The sequence below is a fragment of the Pyxicephalus adspersus genome, chromosome 1 (genome assembly GCF_032062135.1).
Source record: "Pyxicephalus adspersus chromosome 1, UCB_Pads_2.0, whole genome shotgun sequence".
Classification (NCBI taxonomy): domain Eukaryota; kingdom Metazoa; phylum Chordata; class Amphibia; order Anura; family Pyxicephalidae; genus Pyxicephalus; species Pyxicephalus adspersus.
Window position 1 is genome coordinate 25080472 of NC_092858.1, and position 19830 is coordinate 25100301.

Sequence of the window (19830 nt, forward strand, 5' to 3'; positions counted from 1 at the left end):
AGTTTATCATAATCATGCATAGTCATAAATATAACTATAGAGAGCTTAAACTAAACATGTCTCAAACGATGAATGCTGACATGGTGTAATCAATGTTTTATTTCATACTCTTTATTAAAATATTAAGGTGCTAAATACCTACATTCCATTCCTATACACATGCAATTATCCCACAAGCATGCATGGTCCATGGTCCAGCAGAAGACTATGTCAGCATCACTGAACCTACTTGCTGCTGGTCATTACCTTGTTGATCCAGACTGACAGCACACAGAAAATGTCAGTGATGACACTCAGCAACATTAAGGAGCATCCAAATCTAGGGATGGGTGGCCTAGGCTCGGAAAGAGCTCAACCCCTATCCGTCTAATTTATTTGATCAGTTTTAATGGCCCAGTTTGTTACAGATTATCTTCAGAATGTAATTTGGATTTGGTTTCAGAGTTAGAGGATCTGTAGTGGTTCAGATAGTATGGAAATAATGTAATGTTAACAGGTACATTCACTGCATTGTACTCAATATGAACCCTTAAAAAATGTTCACAAAATACTAATTTTATATTGCACAACTGGATGCCTAAATCTTGATGTATGTCTCACAATAGGAAGTTCCAGTAGAGCTCAGCGTAACATTAACTTGATTAATGATAGTGAGTCCAGCTCACATTTTGATTTAGTTTACTAGCAGGATGCTGTTCAAAGTACATTTCGTACAACATGTCTTTGTTACAAAGCCAGATTTGTTTTTACCCCTTACAAACTGCATGGCATTTAGCCTTTAACCTTTTGTAATTGTCTAGAAGCTGTCTAAGACAATCATAAAACTCTCCAAGCATTGATGCTAAGGTTTTGTGACTTCTAAGAATTGCAGGATATAACATGTATTATATATATACTGTCCCCACTACTGTACATATCTAGAAAGAGAAATAGTGTATTCCTGGTAAAGAGTAAAGAGAGCTGGAGTGGTAAAGAGGGAAGGAGAAAATTGTAATTTATTTTAAATACTCATGAACAATGCCAACAAAATAAAAAAACATTTGTTATGAGCAAATCAAAAATATCCCATAGCCACCTTCTTCTAGAGCACTCTATATGCAGCATACTCTAAATACAGGAGGTATATAGAAAACCATCTTCAGAATATTCACATTTTGTTGCTTTTCAACACACACAAAATATTTTTTCCAGCTACATATACCTAATAAAACTTGTAACAACCAAGTGAAAGATGTAATAGCAGCAGTTAATCATACAAAGAAACTACCCCAACCCTTTCTGCTTTATTACAGCCTTGATGTCTATTGGGATATTTCTCTACCAGTTTTGCAGATCTACACTTTGCAATATTTGCTTACTCAGAACTGTTGAAGCTTCAGCCTCTGTTTGGTCAATTTTTCTGTGTGGTTTGGGTTGCTGCCATGTTGGAAGGTGAACCTAATTCCCATTGACACGTTTCTGGCAAAGGGCAGAAGGTGTTCCTCAAAAAATTTGGTGGTGTTTTGTCTCATCTATTTTTATATTATTTTATATTAACATGTGTCCTAGTCCCTGCTCCTGAGTTACACCCCCACAATACGTTGCTACTACCTTCATACCTTCATGTTGTAGGTATGGTGTTGTTTGGATAGAGAGCTGTATTGGTTTTCTCCAAGAAGTATAGCGCTAAAGACAAATAGATGTTAGTTTCATCGACCATAAAACTTTTGACATCAGAACCTTCACAGTGCATTTTGGCAAAGCTCAATTGAGTCCTAGACTAGGTACATACATCCAATGGTTCTCGTCTGATAATCAGCTCAGGGCCGATATCGGACGAGAATCTGGCGCCCATACAGCACCAGAATGACCATCCTGGCGGACCCAGGGACGATGGACAACAAACGGTCCTAATGCAAGGGAAGGGGGAGAGCGCGCAGCGGGGTGCCAGTCCATCTTTCTCCCCTCCTCTACATAGAGCAGAACGGTGCTGTATGTACAGCACTCGTTCATGCATCATGCAGTAATTAGTCGTTGGAAAGGATCATGAAGGATCCTTTCCAACGACTACAATTGCACGTGTGTATACAGCTTTAATGTGGCCTTTCTTCATTCTTGCCAACCACATTTGTGGAGCACTTGTGATATTGTTGTCACATGCACAAAATGACCACTCTTTGCCATAAATTCCTGTAAATGTTTTAAAGTTGCCATAGGCCTCTTGGTAGCCTCCATGACGATTTGGATCTTTATTCCAGTTTGGAGGGATGGCCTGATCCATGGAGCATCCTTGCAGTACTTCCACTTCTCAATTGTTGGTATCCATCTCCTGCCTCTCCACAGCTTCATCCCCTTTTGATAGTATTTTGCCTGCCATAGTTGGTTATTTGCTTTCAGTTAGGCTACCAAGCACCGGACTGCTCCATGAATATCTTTTTTTGTTATGATGAACTATAAAAATAATTTCTATTGATCACAAAAGCCAATTATGTAGTTTGGTGTGCAATGGAGAAGAGGATTGGTTACACCTGATTGGGTTTACAAGAGTTTTTTTAGGTGAGGGAAGATCCTTTATCCATCTCAGTGTTTCTGATTTTTTCTGAACTGTTGCTATTATATCTTTTACTTGGTTGTTATGACTTGCATAGTGGAGTAAGTATAGCTGACAAATATTTTTTGTGCATGTCTTTATTTCAGACTGCAAAGCAACATAATGTGAATATTTATAAGAGGTGATGAATATATATACCTAATGTATATTCTTGCCAGCATTAGTGTCCATCACACACCACTTTTTCTTCTTAATACTTCATACAAGGTAGTATAACCTCAGATTATTTGCCACAGGTATGTATCCCATTTGCAGCAATGAGTTTCACTCATATCAAACCACGCAGACTGATAGATTGCCTTCCACAATGTCACTGGATCAATAGTTCTATGTAGAAATATTTGTGATCCATCATCTGGATGAGCACTGAATAATAAACGATACTTCAACATGCATCATTTATTACACACATGATAAATGAGTCAGTATAGACACAGTGATGTCAAACGGCTCTTTGTAATCATTGTATCTGTCTATGTCTATTTGTGCTCACACAGCCTTGAACCAAAAAATAGTTTGCTTTACAGGGCATAACATTCATTCATTATACAGTACCATTTCGTAAGTGGTTCTCTGTGATTGAAAAAAACCCACGCATAAAACCTACCAACAATGGGGTTTGATTTAATAAAGGGATTCAGGCTGTCCACTTATCAAGGTGAATTATCACCTTGTGAGATATAATTCACTTAGTTTAGTGAATGTGGTGAAAACTAATTTTGCATTATATTATTGGATGGATGAAGACAGTGGAGCTTTATCTCATTTATCAAGCTAGGTTTAAAATTCACATTGCTATGTGACCAGCCTATACTCTTTTAGTAAATCAGCCCCAATAGATCAATCAACTCCAATATTATACGGTCACACCAAATGTTACCTTACTATTTCATTCATTAATTAACCTTACATGTGGAAGATTTATGATGTTCTTCGTTCATACAAATATTTAAATTGTATTAATTACTTCTTTTAGATATGCTGTGAACTATAAAAATAATATAGTGCTGGTACACTAGTTGTATCATGCACAATTTGTTCAGCTGCAAATTGATGATTCTTATTAAGAATGTGCTTGCTGATCCATCTAAATAACTTTGTGTTTCTTTCTTGTTTATATGCCATAGAGAAACAAAGTAATACTCCATATTGGACTTCAAGGATATGCCCTCTACCAGTTTTTTGCCAGCTGGCTGCTGGAGATTTGTCATGCATTGATCACTGACCACCAAATCATTGATGATGATCCACCAAAAAGAAACATTTGGTTTGGAAGAATATAATTGGCTCTCAAAGACAGAATCATACCAACACAAAATAAGTTTCTGGATCAAAAAGTTTAGGAAGTGCTGGTCTAAGTGGATTAGACAAAGGTCTTCTTATACATAGATTGCAGTCTTTGTTAAATGCCTTAGCCTTTGACACAGGAGGCGCAGGACACATTTGGGTTGGGGTTGGAAGATGGAATCACAGATGAAACCACAGTGCATCCTCCAGAAAGTAATGATTGTTAAGTGTCCGAACAAAACAAAGGTAAATATTTAGTTTTGGCTGGAAACTGGCAGGGCCACTTTTTGATGTTTTACTGTAATGGCATATGTCATATTTATCATATCGGCAAAAAGAGGTAATGAAGCCATGACTTTGACCTCATTCAAAAAGCACATTAATAATAAAAAGTGAGCTGAAGTCATTACTTAAATGACAATTAAATATAAAAAAGGCAGATAATGGAGATATGTATGACAAAGTACAATTAATGTAAGAGGTCAGATTTAATTCTGAGAATTACACTTTTAGCATGACATACTAAAATCGACAATGACCATTAAGGTTTGTTATCAGTAGTAATAGCTAATAAATCATATACAGCATGACTTGGATTTGGTCCTTGTCAGTGAGTTGGCTCTGTCCAAGATGCATTACTACTTGGGGTTGATGATGATTTTACTTTAGATGTCACTGATTTCCCAAAAATATCTGATGTCATTTATTGCTGCATTTATACAAGTGCTATTTCAATGGGGTCTCAGCATTTTATGTTCATAATTTTATATATCATTTTAAAGTGTCTGTACTGGAGCAAGGCCAAAAAATAACACAGAGGACAAAAGTAATCAAGATAGGTAGGAGGCCAGCAGTGATTCAATCCAAATAATTTTTTTTTGGACATGCAATTTAAAGATTTGGGAAAACTGCAAAGCTACCCTTGCATTGGGATGCTACCTGTGCTGCAAGGATTACATTCTTGTTTTCATGTAGGGGAACCTTAAAAAGCACTTACCTTACCCCAGGAAGGCACTAACCTCCTCTCCTCGGGTCCTTGATGTCCTCATGTAAGATAAGCTTTTGATAAACTTTAATACACACCTCCAAAAAAATGTAAGAGTTCCTTCAAAACTCAAATCCTTTGGTTTCATTAATAGCTGCCAACCAAGTTGATTGCTAGAGGCTATGTACAAACTAGAAAATTGTCGCCTGAGAACAACGTTCGTAATCATCTTAGGGTGAAAATCTACCATGTTCACAGATAACCCTAATGACCAACCAGGAACAACCTTTGTATGTTCCTTTAGAGGAGGACACAGCAGGGTGCCTCCTGCTCATCCTCCCCCTTCCTCAATCCATTTAATTGAACAGAGCCGTGTGCACGCTCTCGTTTGTGTTACCGTTACTGGAAACTTTCAGAAAAGAATGTTTTTCAATCTGATGTCTGCACATAGCCCTAATGTTGGGACCTCACACATGTGCTAACACAGTAGATAGATAAAATCCAAAAAATTATATTAGTAAATATACTACATACTAATCAATACAATGAAGACAGTTTGGCTGGACTGAGCACAGAGACAGGACACTGGTCAGTGGCACAAAATATAACAAATATAACAAATTATATAATATAACAAAATAAATAAACCACAATGTATTCCTTTTCTTCCAAAACAGTGAGGATATATCATACTCACAACATAATAATCACAACCTTTGTCCTGGATAAAGAATAACCTGTTCATTAAACACTATAACCAGACTCAACTTGTCTGTTTATTGTGTTCATGGAAAATAAGAAATAAATTAATCGCATTAGCATACCTGTAGAGGAATGTGTTAAAACTCTTGTGTTATTGCAGTGCACAAGGCTCATTTTTCAGATTAGCAAACTAAGTAAATGATCAAATCAGCCAGGCACAAGCGTTATTTTATAAAAAAAATACACAAACAAAGCAGTGGATGCTTTATTGTGAACCTGTGGCTGGCTATGAACAATATAACAATTTACATTTATGTAACAAGTACATTATTACTTATATTTTGACTTTGTGGATAAATTACATATTAGAAGGTTGGAAAGCTACTGAGCAACAACTAGAACTGGGGAGCAGGGGATGCTGAGATGAAAGAAAACGGGAAAAAGTATACCTTTATTTTTATGAAAAAAGAGGGTAAAAAATAAAACTTTCACCAGTTGTTTCTGCAGTTGGATGCTCTTTTGGAGACATTCTTTAACTTCCTGCTAGTAAAAAGGTTGTGTTGGAAGGACAAGAAGTGAGGGGAAATCTCTCCAACTAACAACCCATAAAGCAAAAAAAAACTTTCAGTGTTCTAACCTTTTCCCATGCTATCCAAATTGTAAAAAAGTGTGGGTATGGATACACTTTAGGCAACTTTATGAACTCTGACAATAAATTGATCCACAGTGCCAGTAACTACAGAGGTCTGGAAAGGTTTTTTAGGTGTATCTTAGCCCTAACGCGTACATATGAATATATCGCAGCATCAAATTTTGTAGACAATTTTATTTACATGCTGTATTTTTTTTAAATCATTTCTGTCTTAGAGAGACAATACTTGTCATTGGAATGTGTATGCTATGTATGGCACATATCTGACAGTGTGGAAAAAGTCTTTAAAGCAAAAATTGGCTTACAGATTAATACATAATTAGCAATAAAAAAGCACATTATGTATATATATATATATATATATATATATATATATATATATATATATATATGTAAAGCATCTATTTAGTGCTTTGACTGGTTACTATAACCAGAGTTTTTGGGGAGCTATGTCCTCAAGCAATCTGATATGTTCTTCACTTTACTTTATCCATGTTAATATATAATTTTGTGTTTATTATAACCTTCTTCCGTGATCTAAAAGTACTTGTAGTTTTTCTTTAGATTTTCACAGATTTGAACCCAGGATAATAGCTCCAAGGCAGACGTGTATTTGCTCTGTGGAGTGAGAACAGGCAATGGGAAATTGCAGTAGTTCTAACAGCGAGTGATTGCACCAGTGACAGGTCCCATAACAAGGTCCATCCAGAGTTTACTGCCTGAAAACAGTGTAATTGAATTATTTTATGTGTACAGATGACCTCAAACATATGTAATAAAAGCAGCTAATATCACCACTCCAGGGCAAGCAAAATCTCTCTCACTGTACTATTCAACTACTAAACAACCAACAGATATTAAAAACACCAAATATTGCTGTTATGTATAAAGTAAAAATATAATGTACTTTAATATACTTTAAATTCAACTAGTATAATAAAATGAATTTGATGTGGTGTCTGTCTCTTGTAATCAGCCATGCAAAATCTCCATACACACACTCACCAGAAATGATTGCTAGTGATTGTTTCCAGTCACAGTAGAATCCCAACTCACTGTACAGACGTCACTCTTATGCTTTATGCAGATGGCAGGAGCGAACAAGCCATAGGTACTCTGCTGTGTCCTCCGCAATAGTAAACAATCTAAAAGGGGTAGGGGCAGCACTTCAGATCAGTTATCCTGCCTACAAATATGCTGACAGGGAATGTCAACTGTCTACAGCAGTGTTTCTTGATCTTTTTAACATAGGGGAACCCTTTAAATACCTTTCGTGTCTTTATGGAACTCATGCTATAATTAATATCCACAGCTCGCAGTATATTAGTGTGATGCTCATTGGGAAGAATTCCTCGTACATTGCTGGCCATTGGGAACACTGTCACCCCTACAGATAGCCAAAAAGATCATTGGTGTCACCTAAACTGACCTGAGAGTAATAATTGTCCATTGCTCAAGGAACCCCTCTGGAGGAACCCTGGTTGAGAAACACTGGAGTGCTGCTCATTGCTGTGGGTGAGCTTTTGCCAAATTCAGAAAATATGAAGTTAAAAAATAATACTATTTAGTAAATACATTGAAAAAGAATCACAAACTGTTTTCACCATCCCTATGCACATACATAATAATACTTTAATACCCATTTATGTGAATGATAATTGTGTTATTTACGTTGTGGTTCATACAATATTTCGTGGTTGCACACAATTTGTAGGCTTCATGTGTTTGTTATCTTAACGCAATCTTATGATATAAAAGTTATTGTAATGTTTGTGTGCACTAAAAAAAACTTGTGTATTTTTCTCATACATAATGTAAGTTTGGTAAGCAGTTATTAAGTCAACTGCTTTCCATGGTAGAAAGCTTTATATATTAACAAAAAATGGTCTGCATAGCTTTATAAATTGTTACACACACAGCCGGTAGTGGGTGCTAAAGCCCTTACAAACATTAGATTACCTCACAATCGGGGTCCTCCAAAGGTTGCTAGGGGTTCCTTGAGCAATGAGAATTTTGTGCCTTTAAGGTAAGTTTAACTGATACCAATAATCTTTTTCACTATCTGTAAGGATGACATTTTACCCACTGAGAACCAGGCTAATGTACTGTAAGCTGTGGATAATATACATTGTAGAAAGGGTTCCCTAAGGACTTAAAAGTTTTCTCAGATGTTCCCCCATGTTAAAAAGGGTGAGAAACACTGGTCTAAATGTATACTGCTTGTATCATTTATACACATGAACAAAAATAGAAAAAAGAAATACAGAAAAAAGTGCACATCAAATGTTGCTCAATACAGGCAAAAGGGCACAATTAGATGGTAGAGGGGGAGAAAGTATAGACAATGGTTTAAAGACCCCTTGATTTAAGAAACTGGGCTTGAAAAAAGGCTAATTTCTGAAACATTGTTTCTTGCTCTGTGTGTCATGAATAGGAATAATGGCCAGACACAGACTGAAAATTGTATTAGTGGTTAGTGATTGGTGGTCAGTGATTTTAGACTATTTTAGGAAATTAAGAATTTAAATTTAAGAGATCTTAGTGAGGAACTGAGGTCATTTCCAGCAAGGAATCTGTTGGCATAGGGATCTATTTATAAATAATTCCTCCAAGATCCACCCCACTTTAATTCAAATTTAAAGTACAGAGAACTCAATCTGTTAAGAGACAAATTTATAGTAGATATTAGGGTTCCAATAGACCCATGGTGTCTCCATAAAAAGAACCTGTTACTGCATAATATTATCAGCCCTATTTATGATAGTAATAAAGTAAAAAAAATACAAAAAATAAAGTTAAAAAATAAAATTTAGTAAATACATTTAAAAAAGCAAAAAGGAAAATTAAGGCTTAGTCTACACAGACGTTCTCCCCAGCATTTAACCTGAGGGTTTAAAAGCCAATGTTTGAAATTCTCATGCATTCCAATGGGCTAATCTACACCTGGACATTTCCTTGAGGCACGTTTATGAGCGTTATCTATAACGTTGCTTGCAACATTTAAAAAATTAAAATGCTGGGCTAACGCTTAAAAACGCGGGTAAACGTTTCCTTTGATTTCAATGGGGCATTTACCCGCATTTTCCTGCGGTTTCCTGTGTTTTATAACTTGAAACGTAAGTGCGTTAAAATTGCGAGACACGGAAAACACAGAATAGACGTTTTCCAGGGCAAGCTTTAAAACGCTAATAAGAGTGCATAAAACGCATATAAATGTTTACATGCCTTTTTAAAAATGTCCGTGTAGACCCAGCCCAAAGAACATTATATCCTATCCCTATGCACATTCATTGGTGGTCAGAAGTCAGAACGTTAATTTAGAAGATTTAAAAGAAATTAAGAATTATATAGCATCTTTGTCTTGTGGAAATGAAATAATTTCCAGCAAGGACTCTGTCCAGATTGAAGTCTATTTATAAATATTTCCTGCATAATTCATTAAACTTTAATTTAAATTTACATATTTTCACACTAATTTAATTAGTATAAGTGCTAATCAACATAAAATCATGATTCATACATTTTCTAATTGAATACCATGGGAAAAATATGCATTTTTTTATACAGTTGGGTAAATCTTGAGTGAACACATTTATAAACAGATCCAGCAGGGTATGGTACCAATTTTAAGTGTTGCCTGATACGTTCATCATTTAGTTGTTATTTACAAAACCCTTATGTATGTATGTATGATAGATAGATAGATAGATAGATAGATAGATAGATAGATAGATAGATAGATAGATAGATAGAAAGACAAATAGAATAAAATAGATTTAAATTAAATTATAAATATTAATATGTATTTAACAGAAGACAAATCATTATTCATAATATACACAGCTTGTCCATTGAATCAGACAATATTTTACATCACTTTTAGCCTCAGCTACAAGCACAATTGTAAGTGATCACCACACCAGATTATCCCTGCATAATTAAAGCCCACATAAGTGTATCATCAGTCATCATCAAGCAACACACCATTAACCTGAATGATGAAATTAGTTTATCCAACAATGGCCTACTACCCTGATAAACTAACTTTTTTTAAACTAAGATAAACTAACAACGTTTTATCATTTTCTCCTGAATACAATTCTTTTAGTAAATCTAAATCAAAGTATATCCCAGTGCTTGGCCTTCATTATTACTATAATTTTTGATTGAGTTTTGCTATATGAGTAGTAGCGGAATCATACATATTGTGAAGTTTGAAAGCTTTAGTTTGAAAAAAAAAAGGTTTATCTACAGACATATGGTTACCATGTTACTTTGGTCTAATTACGTTACAAAGTTTTTGATGAGTTTTAGGAAAGTAGCATTAACTGAGAAATTAGTAGAATCTATAGACTTAATAACCACATGTTCCTGGTTTGAATCTCAGCCAGGGCACTATCTGCAAGGAGTTTGTATGTTCTTCCACATTCCCAAAACATACACCAGGTTATTTGATTACCCTCAAAGTTGGCCTTTAGACTGTGTTAGTGACATATGACTATGGGCAGGGACATTAGATTGTGACCCTTTTTGAAGGACAGTTAGGGACATGCGTATAGGCTCTGTACAGCCCTGTGTAATATGTCAGTGATATATAAATACAAGTTAATAATAATATTATGCCCACCACTACATTTTGTTCCAGGCTCTTTTTTATCTGACCTTTGAATACCTATATAATCCATTTATGGATTTGATAACCAATTTTAGGTTAATGGGTCCAAAGCCCACATAATTTTCTACAGTGTTACACCACTACCACCATACATGTCCCAGTGGGAAAATGATTGATGATTTATGATCTATGCAGAAGAGCATAGACTCCTGCTTCAGTGATTACTCCAATAGCTCTCCAACCATTACAATTTATTACACTGGAATTACATGCAGCTGTTAAAGCTAAACTGAACTCTCAGGGCAAATGCTAAAAATAGGAACAGGGAGCAGTGAAATAGTGTTATTCAGTAATAGGAGCTCTGTCAGTCTGACAGTAGGGGGCATGTCAGACCATTGAAGAGTGAATGCAGGATATGTGTTGCACTGCAAAAAAAATACAGCAAGTCCAATATTTTCATGTACATTGTAGTCCAATCATGTTGCATTGGCTGCCTAGCAAACTCCACCAATGTGCATCAACTCATAAAAATGTGTGTATTATGGCACTGCATGACGAGGGGTGTAATGGCCCTGTTCTATTCACCAAAAAATTCAATAAGGCTTTAACACTTTAGGTAAAGGTTTGTCCTGTGCACTACTAGATATTTCAGCTGCAGCAATCCTGATAAGTGGCATGCTGGAACCGTTAGCTTTTTTAATTTTTTATCTATATTTTTCTATTTATATTTTTATTACAGTGCTCAGTAAGCTGAAAATGTCCGCTTTATAATGGCCTAATGTGTTGTCATGTTATTCCCCGTCTTGTGCTCAACAAGTTTATTCAATTAGCAGGGTATGGGACACAGAATAATGTGCAAGTTGCTATGACCTATGGCATACAGTCAGGATTCACTCCTGTTAAAGCTTCATTGGTTTTAATGTAAGGATTGTGGGTAAAGCCAAATTACCAGGAATTGTTAAGGAACCATAGGTAGAAACAAGGGCTCCTGGTATATGTCCAAACACCTCCCCCTGCCTCTCCCTCCACACTATAGTAATATAAACTTATTTATTATAGAGTATTGGGAGTAAAACATTTTTCATTCTTTTGAATTAAAAAGGATTTAGTAAAACATAAAAGATTTGCAGAAGGAAACTATCTGATGAACACAGTTCTATCTATTGGATTAGCAGTGGTGGGACCGAGCAGCAGCTAGAGAGAGGGGTCAAATGTTTTCATCTGTCTATGGCCTCATATGGTCCTAATGCAGGTCTGACTGCGGATACATTTTGTCCTAATAAAGATATTGCTCTAATCCCTGCAAACAATTATGCAACTGACATATATTATAATGCACTTTTTATGTATAGAGAGAAATGAAACTTAAAGATGTTAAAATCTTTATGCTTTTTTTCTTTTGTTTTAGTTTGGACTCTAATAATAAACAAAAACATATATGCAGAACTACTATACATTAATGATTTGATTCATGATGAATCCACATATCCATTGCAGCCTTTCTCCACCTTTAGAACATGGGAGAACCCTGGAAATAACTTTCAGGTTTCCTACCAATAATACGTATATCCACAGCTTAAAGTACATTAGTGTGGTGGTCAGTGGGAAAAATGTTTCTTACATTGCAGGCCAGGGAGAATATTGTCATCACTCTTACAGCATCAATAGCTCATTGCTCAAGGAACCCCTAGAAACCTTTAATGCAGTGGTCCCCAACCTGTGGTCCGTGAGAAAATGGTGGTCCACGGCTTTGACCAGTGCACCCCCTCAGCCGGTCAGGAGAAGGACCTCGCTTGGGGGGGCACACCTGCCAGAGCCCATGACCATGTCTCCATTATGCATCGTAGGCTCAGGGTGGTGGGTGCTCAGACCTGCGATAGGGGAGTGGTCGGGTTCTGGCACCATGACGTCACTCTGGGGGAAGTTTCTTCCCCTTTCAGTGACACACTGCTCCCCGCGCAAGCGTGGTCCAGAGTCCGAGAATTTAGTGGTCAATAACATCCCTAAGGTTGGGGACAACTGCTTAAGAGGAACCTTAAGGTTTTATGGACCCCTGGTTGAGAAACACTGCTCTACTGTCTTGTTTCCATAGGGCTATGTCACACGTCAGATGATTCTTGCCTGGTATGAACAGTAATGCACGTCTTGGGTGAGAATCTCTGAATGTGTACAGAGGTCATCTGATATCATTCATAGATCCGTCCTTATAGATCCAATTCTTGTCTAAATCATATCACAATAATGAATCAGTCCTTATGGATCCATAAACGACTGATGGAGAAAGGCTGTTAACATTTGAATGGTGTGGAGTGTATGATGCTCATTCGTTCATCTGTGAAAATTGCCTATGTGTATGCATCTTAACTCCAAGGACATAGTTTCACAGCATGGTATAACCACAGCAACTGGATTTAATAGCTTCATAAGACACCACACAATAAAGTTGGAAAAATATTTTTTTTATGAAAATAATTTACATAAACCAAACCAAGTGTCTGCAAAGATAACAAATTATAATAAATAAAATGTTTTAAAAGAAATTATTTATGAGATTGTTTACTAAAACAAAAATTGTGTTAATTTGCAAACAGTTCTACGATAAAACAAGAAACCAGTATTTGTATTTAATGCCATTAAATTTCTAACTAGTATCACAATAATTGCTAGCAAAGAGGCCTATTATTCAGGGAATCATCATTGTACCCTGCCAAGAAAAGGGGCATACAAAATTCCACAGTAAACACTAGTTAAGTTTTTGCTGACAACTATTGAGTCTCCTTATTATCAGTAAATTCCCCAATCTTTTTTTTTTCAAGTAACTTGAAGATGTTCATCCAAAACTTTCGGAACTTTGTTCACATTAAAAATGCTTGACTAGTTCTGAATTACAAAGTTCATATGAAAGGTTCTCTCTCTTGTATACTTCACATAACTGTAAAAACAAGCATTCACTGGCAAACTAATGTTTAATTAATGTGGACACATTCCAATAACCTAGAATTAAAAACATAGCTATATCGATTCCAGTCATATGTAAACATATATTCCACTAGTATGTGATTTAGAGGGAAATAAACTCAAGACAGCAAGTAAGATTGAAATAGTTACATTTATTAGTTAATAGTTGGGTTGAAAAAAAGCAAACTAGATACTACAAATCAGCAAACTCCGGATAGAGCCATATATACATATATACATAGTTGATTCAGAGGAAAGTTCAAAAAAACCTTTATCAAAATGGTTCAATTTACTCCAACAGGGAAATTATTAATATTACAATGGAATGATTTAGAACCAGAAACTATTGCTTATTGGAATTGCCGAGGGGGGGGGGGGGTCTCTTGCCACATTTTGCAAGTTTTACATTTTGCATATATTCTCACACAATGCCCTTCTCCAGGAATGAAAAATCAAGACTACAGTCACCCACCCATTTTTTGCTGTCACTATATTCTCTCTTGAGGCCGAAATGCATTTCTACAATCATTGGGCGGTCTGCATAACCAATCCCACACACATGTCCAGGATTTACACTGTTCCATGCACCAGACTCCTTTGTAAACATTGTATAATGCCAATATTAGGCCAGGTGTACTCAACACGCGCTCAACAAAGTATACATTGCCAAAAGTTTTCCTTTGGCTCTTTTAAGCTTTTTGGTGTACATGGAGACCAAAAAGCTGCAATGAGCCAAAGGAAAAATGTTTGGGCATTATAGATTTTGTATAGGAAATTTCGTATTGTGTTCTGTTATATATATATATATATATATATATATATATATATATATATATATATATACTATTTGTAATTTATTATTATTAAAATGTAGCTTTTCATTCATGTTTGAAACATCTAATATTTAAAAATAATCCTAATCCTAACTTTACTTTTATTTTACAAAGTATATTATTGCTAACCTTAATCCTTCACCCTTCATTTTATTAAGCAAGTGATCATCATGGTTATGGACTGATGGTAAACAGATCCAATAATTCCCAGCACAGATGTAGATAAAGCCATTGCCCACCATGCATTTACTTAAATTGAAAAATGTATCCAAAATGTTGCATTTTTCCTTAAAGCAAAGAAAAACTATACATGAAGCCACTGGCAGAAAGGTATTTGTTTTCAAAATTGATATTTATGTCTAACTCAGGCCGAAGAATATTTTTTTTTAAGCTTAGGACACAAAGTGTAAGTATTAGAACTTAACCTATCAACATGTTATTCTGCCTATGTTTTTGAGAGTTTTTCCTACAAGGTAGTACAAGGAAAAATATCCATATTTTCTACCTATTTCACCGATGTTTGACAGAACAGGGAATGAGAATGTATTTCCATGCCATCTGACTATTTCACCTGCATTTTACAGAGCAAGATCTACTTTCTGTGCATTTTTTTGCAGTTTTTACAGTCTTGGTGTTTTTTGCAGAAAATAGTTAACATTGGACCAAATGAGTCTGTTCATTATTCTTTCTTTAACAGGCAGCAAGAAGCAGCAGTGCTGCCAATCGCTTTTATGGATTGTTTGCAGTCTCTGGCACCTCCATAGACTTAAATTGGTGCCACCTGTAAAAACTTTAAAATGCTTGTAAAAGTGTTCTTAAGTATTTGCAATCTGTTTTAACAAGCATGTTTGATGCACGAAAAAATGAATAAATAAACACATAAACAGTTCTCAGGTGCCTGGTGTTTGACAGTAGGCACCCAGGGCTTGTAAATGCTGCCACGGAATACCACTGGTCTGAACCTTGCCATGACAAAAAGGCTTGATACTAAAATGCTTGTGTGTTGTAACATCAGAAGTTGCTGTGTTTTTTATGTAAGGTTGGAGGGGAGTATTCATTATTCATGGAGTTTATTTATCCTTAGGGTTACATGCCCGTTTTTTTAAAGGGTCATGGGTGAGGACACTGATTCTGGTGGAATAAGAAAAGATGTGGGCAAGTGCACTGATTTAATGGGTAAACCTAAGACCAATTCTTCAAAAAGCCAGATACCCAGCTCCCCTAAAATATATATCTATGGCATCCGCACCCATAAACGGGCTAATAATTATTAAGTACTCATTTATAAGGAATAACTTTTTTAGGGAGGAAGGGAGGAATATATACACAACCCGCTCCTATTAACTTTCTTTTTTAGGAGATTTATGGAATATTATCTTTACCAGCAATAGCATGACCGTGATAGTCCCTAAACATACAGAGATTGTTTAATGTTAGTATGAAAATTCAATTACAAAGATCTTTATACATCTCTAAAACACTTGTAAGTAATCCGTCAATCAAACATTTGCACCTTTGAAACAGAAATACCCTGTGAATGCTTAAAGTTCAACTCCATACCAAACAAATATTGTCTAAATACAAGAAGATTCTGCATCCTTAGTTGAATCTTGGTGTAATTTGTGTATTTCTTTCAGAATTGTGCTCCATCTGTAAAGTAATCCAGACTGGAACTATGTGCAGGAGCTTCCTATAATACAGACCAGTCCCTGCAGATCTCTCTTCTTGTGCAGGTGACTGGTCCTGTATCCACCCACCAGTAGTTTTCCACAGGCAGCCTGCTCTGTACATAGGCTGTATATAGTACAGTGATAATGTCACTGCCACTTTTAGAAGGTAATAGAATTTGCAAGGCAATTAAAGATGGATTTATATCCTCTTTGGTTATTGAGCATTACCATATATTTAAATAAAAGCTTTTGTGCTCAAAGTTCAGCTTCAAAATGTATGCCCATCAAAACTTTTTTTAATTTCATTTTAAAAATGGTGAGAAAGGATTAGTACCCATATGGGGTTATTACTGTATTCCAGGGCTGTATAGCAGATATTTACCCTTGGTAACAAAGACTTAATAAGACAAACATTTGTGAAAAATCTGCAAGAAGCCCAGACAGCAATAAAACATTTTTGTAGTACAACAAAAGAAAGCTAAAATCTCTGTCAACGTTTTATTGGTATTGGTATCCTTGTAGATTTTTCCCCTAATTTCTCTATTATACAGCCTCAAGTCACCTTGACTTTATGGAAACATTTTTTAACAAACTGCCACATATCAGTAAAAAATAGACAGAGTTCTAAACCTTCCCTGCTCCATCCAAAGTTTTGAATGGACACTTTAAATACTATAATTATTATAAAAATATTCATATCAGATGCAGTGCACAAATCAAAGCAACCAAGTTATTTGTTGGCTAATAGTACATCAATACAACTTTGGATGCTGCCATCTGAAACACTGCTATGGTGCTGATTACTTTCGGTATTGAGCACTTGGAATGATCCTTAGCGGTGTAGTGAGGCTTTTTATATAACAAGGATGCGTATGCGCACTCGCCATGCATAGCCTTCACTATTACCATGTCCTCTTTTCTTCTTTTACAACTACACCCAAGATGATCATCAATAATTTTATTGCCACATTCTAACATATACTATACCAAAAAGCTTAAAGTAATTAACATGCATAAATAAATAGGGAAATTGGTATGTGAATAAACTGGTGAAAGAGCATGTCTATTACATCTAGAAATATGTACTTAATGTAGCTTAAACCACATCTATTCAACAGGTGCACCATAATAAAATGATCATAAAGTCACATGGGGGATAATGCAATTAAAACACGTTTATAAAATATTACCATTATATAAACAATAATGTAAAATATAACATTACTTTTATTAGAATATATATATATATATATATATATATATATAATACACCTTCTTACCTTAATGAGATTGTGTCCAGCTCTGTACCCAAGCAGTTTTTCTCCTTTGATGCCAGGGGGTAATTTACCAGTGGAATACCCATGCCATGCCACCACATAAGGGTTGTCAATGGTAATCCAGTACTTGACATCTTTTCCAAAGAGCTTGAAGCAAGCCTTGGCATAGGTTTCGAAGATGCCCACCATGGACTCATTGATCCATCCTCCATAGAGATCCTGCAGTCTCTGGGGTAAGTCCCAGTGGTAGAGGGTGACCACTGGTTCTATGCCCACCTCCTTCAGCCTGTCAATAAGTGCCCTGTAATAGGAATGCCCTGCATGGCTGGCACCAGCTTCTGTGCCATTAGGAAAGAGTCGGGACCAGGATATGGAGAACCTGTAATGGGACACCCCTAGGATCTGGAGGGCTGCAGTGTCCCTGAATGGATTGTTGTAGCTGTCACTGGCCACATCTCCAGTGTCTCGTCCTTCTTTGTGGCAGTAGGTGTCCCAGATGGATGGTGCCCTGCCATCCTGCTGCCAACCACCCTCTACCTGGTAAGCAGCTGTGCCCACAGACCACATGAACCCCGGGGGGAAAGTGTCATAGAGGAACAGGTTATCCCTGGGGTAAGGTAAACTGGCAAACCTTTCCCATACATTCTCTGCGCTCCCATGCCCACAGCTCCATGCCAGCCACAAGACCAGTGCCCTGGCACATGCCATTTCCTAATAATGCCTTTTCAGGGTTTTCTCCTGCTGCCACAATCCAGATGTATTTATCAGCTGCCAACCATAAGCTGCGATCAGTCCCCTATAGTAGGGAGGGACTGACCATTAATAATTAGCCAGGAGCTCATCAAGTCAGGTCTGTGCTTTGCCTGTGCAGTGTGATCTGCAGATCTCTGTGCTGTATGCACTGACAAGTCTCTGCCTCCTCCTCACTGACACACTGCCTCCTCCTCACTGACACACACTAAATACACCCAGGGATGCAGGGGCACTGAGGGCTGCAAGGGGCAAGGTGCAAGGGGCAGGCAGAAAGCAGCTACAATATTATCAGAGACAGTGACTGCCAGCCAATTGTACACTCTGGGCAAAAGTGAGCATCTTCATCTGTCTATCTATCTATCTATCTATCTATCTATCTATCTATCTATCTATCTATCTGTCTGTCTATCTATCTATCTATCTATCTATCTATCTATCTATCTATCTGTCTGTCTATCTATCTATCTATCTATCTATCTATCTATCTATCTATCTATCTATTATCTATCTATCTATCTATCTATCTATCTATCTATCTATCTATCAAGCATTAAAGCATATTTACCGGTATATACCCAATACCTTTAAAACCACCATGCTGTAAAATAATTCAGTGTGCAATGCAAACATCAGGGAAGTCAAAGCCAAAACTGTGTTTTAGTTTTAAACTGATAGGAGAGAGAAATAATTTCTATTAGGTTTTATGTAGCTGTGTCTCTTCCAGAGATATTCTATTTGTCCTGGTGACCATTGTCTCTGGGATTATACACAATCTTCCAACAAGGACTTGTGCTCTGGTGATAACTATGAATGGGCTTACCCTGCTGTTGTTTAGAATACCTGGAAATATATGTGGATCATTTGCATGTGTAGGCATTTGTGAGGTTGTTACCGGATTTTTAAAACAGGCATGTATATGGAGAATGGATTAATGGCTTGACATGCAGTTATGGGTTTTGCATTGTTAATGGCAGTTTCTGCTTGTAGAAGTTTTTGTAACCCTGCATCTGCTTATGTGTGTATTAAGTCATGCAGGTAAATGTAACACCTGATTTTAACCATTCCCTACTTATCCAAAAAAATGAAGCAACTCTAACTTTATATATGTCTTGAAGTTACAGTACATCTTGTCAGATCTGAAACTTTTACAAAGATGCATATTCTACAGACATATTTTTAGGATATAATAATGCCGAAGAAAAATTGATGATTAGAAGAAATCAGTGCGTAGGACTGGGAGACCCACAGAGATGCATACTGCAAGGTTCTACATGTATAGATTATGTGAATAGCCAGGCACAGTAAAGCATGCCTTTCTCAGCCATTTTAACACAGGGGAACCCTTGAAATAACGTTCAGGTCTTCAGAGAACTCCTATTATAACTACTTTATTCATAACTCACTGTACATTAGCATGGTGCTCAGTGGAAAGAATGTCACCTTTACAAATAGCTGAAAAGATAAGTGGTGTCAGTGGGAACTGACCTGAGAGGTACAAATTGCACATT

The 19830-nt window shown here is 36.4% G+C and overlaps 1 protein-coding gene across 2 annotated transcripts in view; it reads right to left on the minus strand.

The window, feature by feature from the left end:
* Positions 1-18445, minus strand: part of KL (klotho) — a 33544-nt gene extending 15099 nt beyond the window's left edge. For both annotated transcript variants that reach the window (XM_072404298.1, XM_072404288.1), the window contains exon 1: positions 17573-18445. In XM_072404298.1, coding sequence (XP_072260399.1) covers positions 17573-18277 — 705 coding nt within the window. In that variant the 5' untranslated portion in view covers positions 18278-18445. The remainder of the gene's footprint in view (positions 1-17572) is intronic.
* Between the last annotated feature and the right edge of the window lie 1385 nt (positions 18446-19830).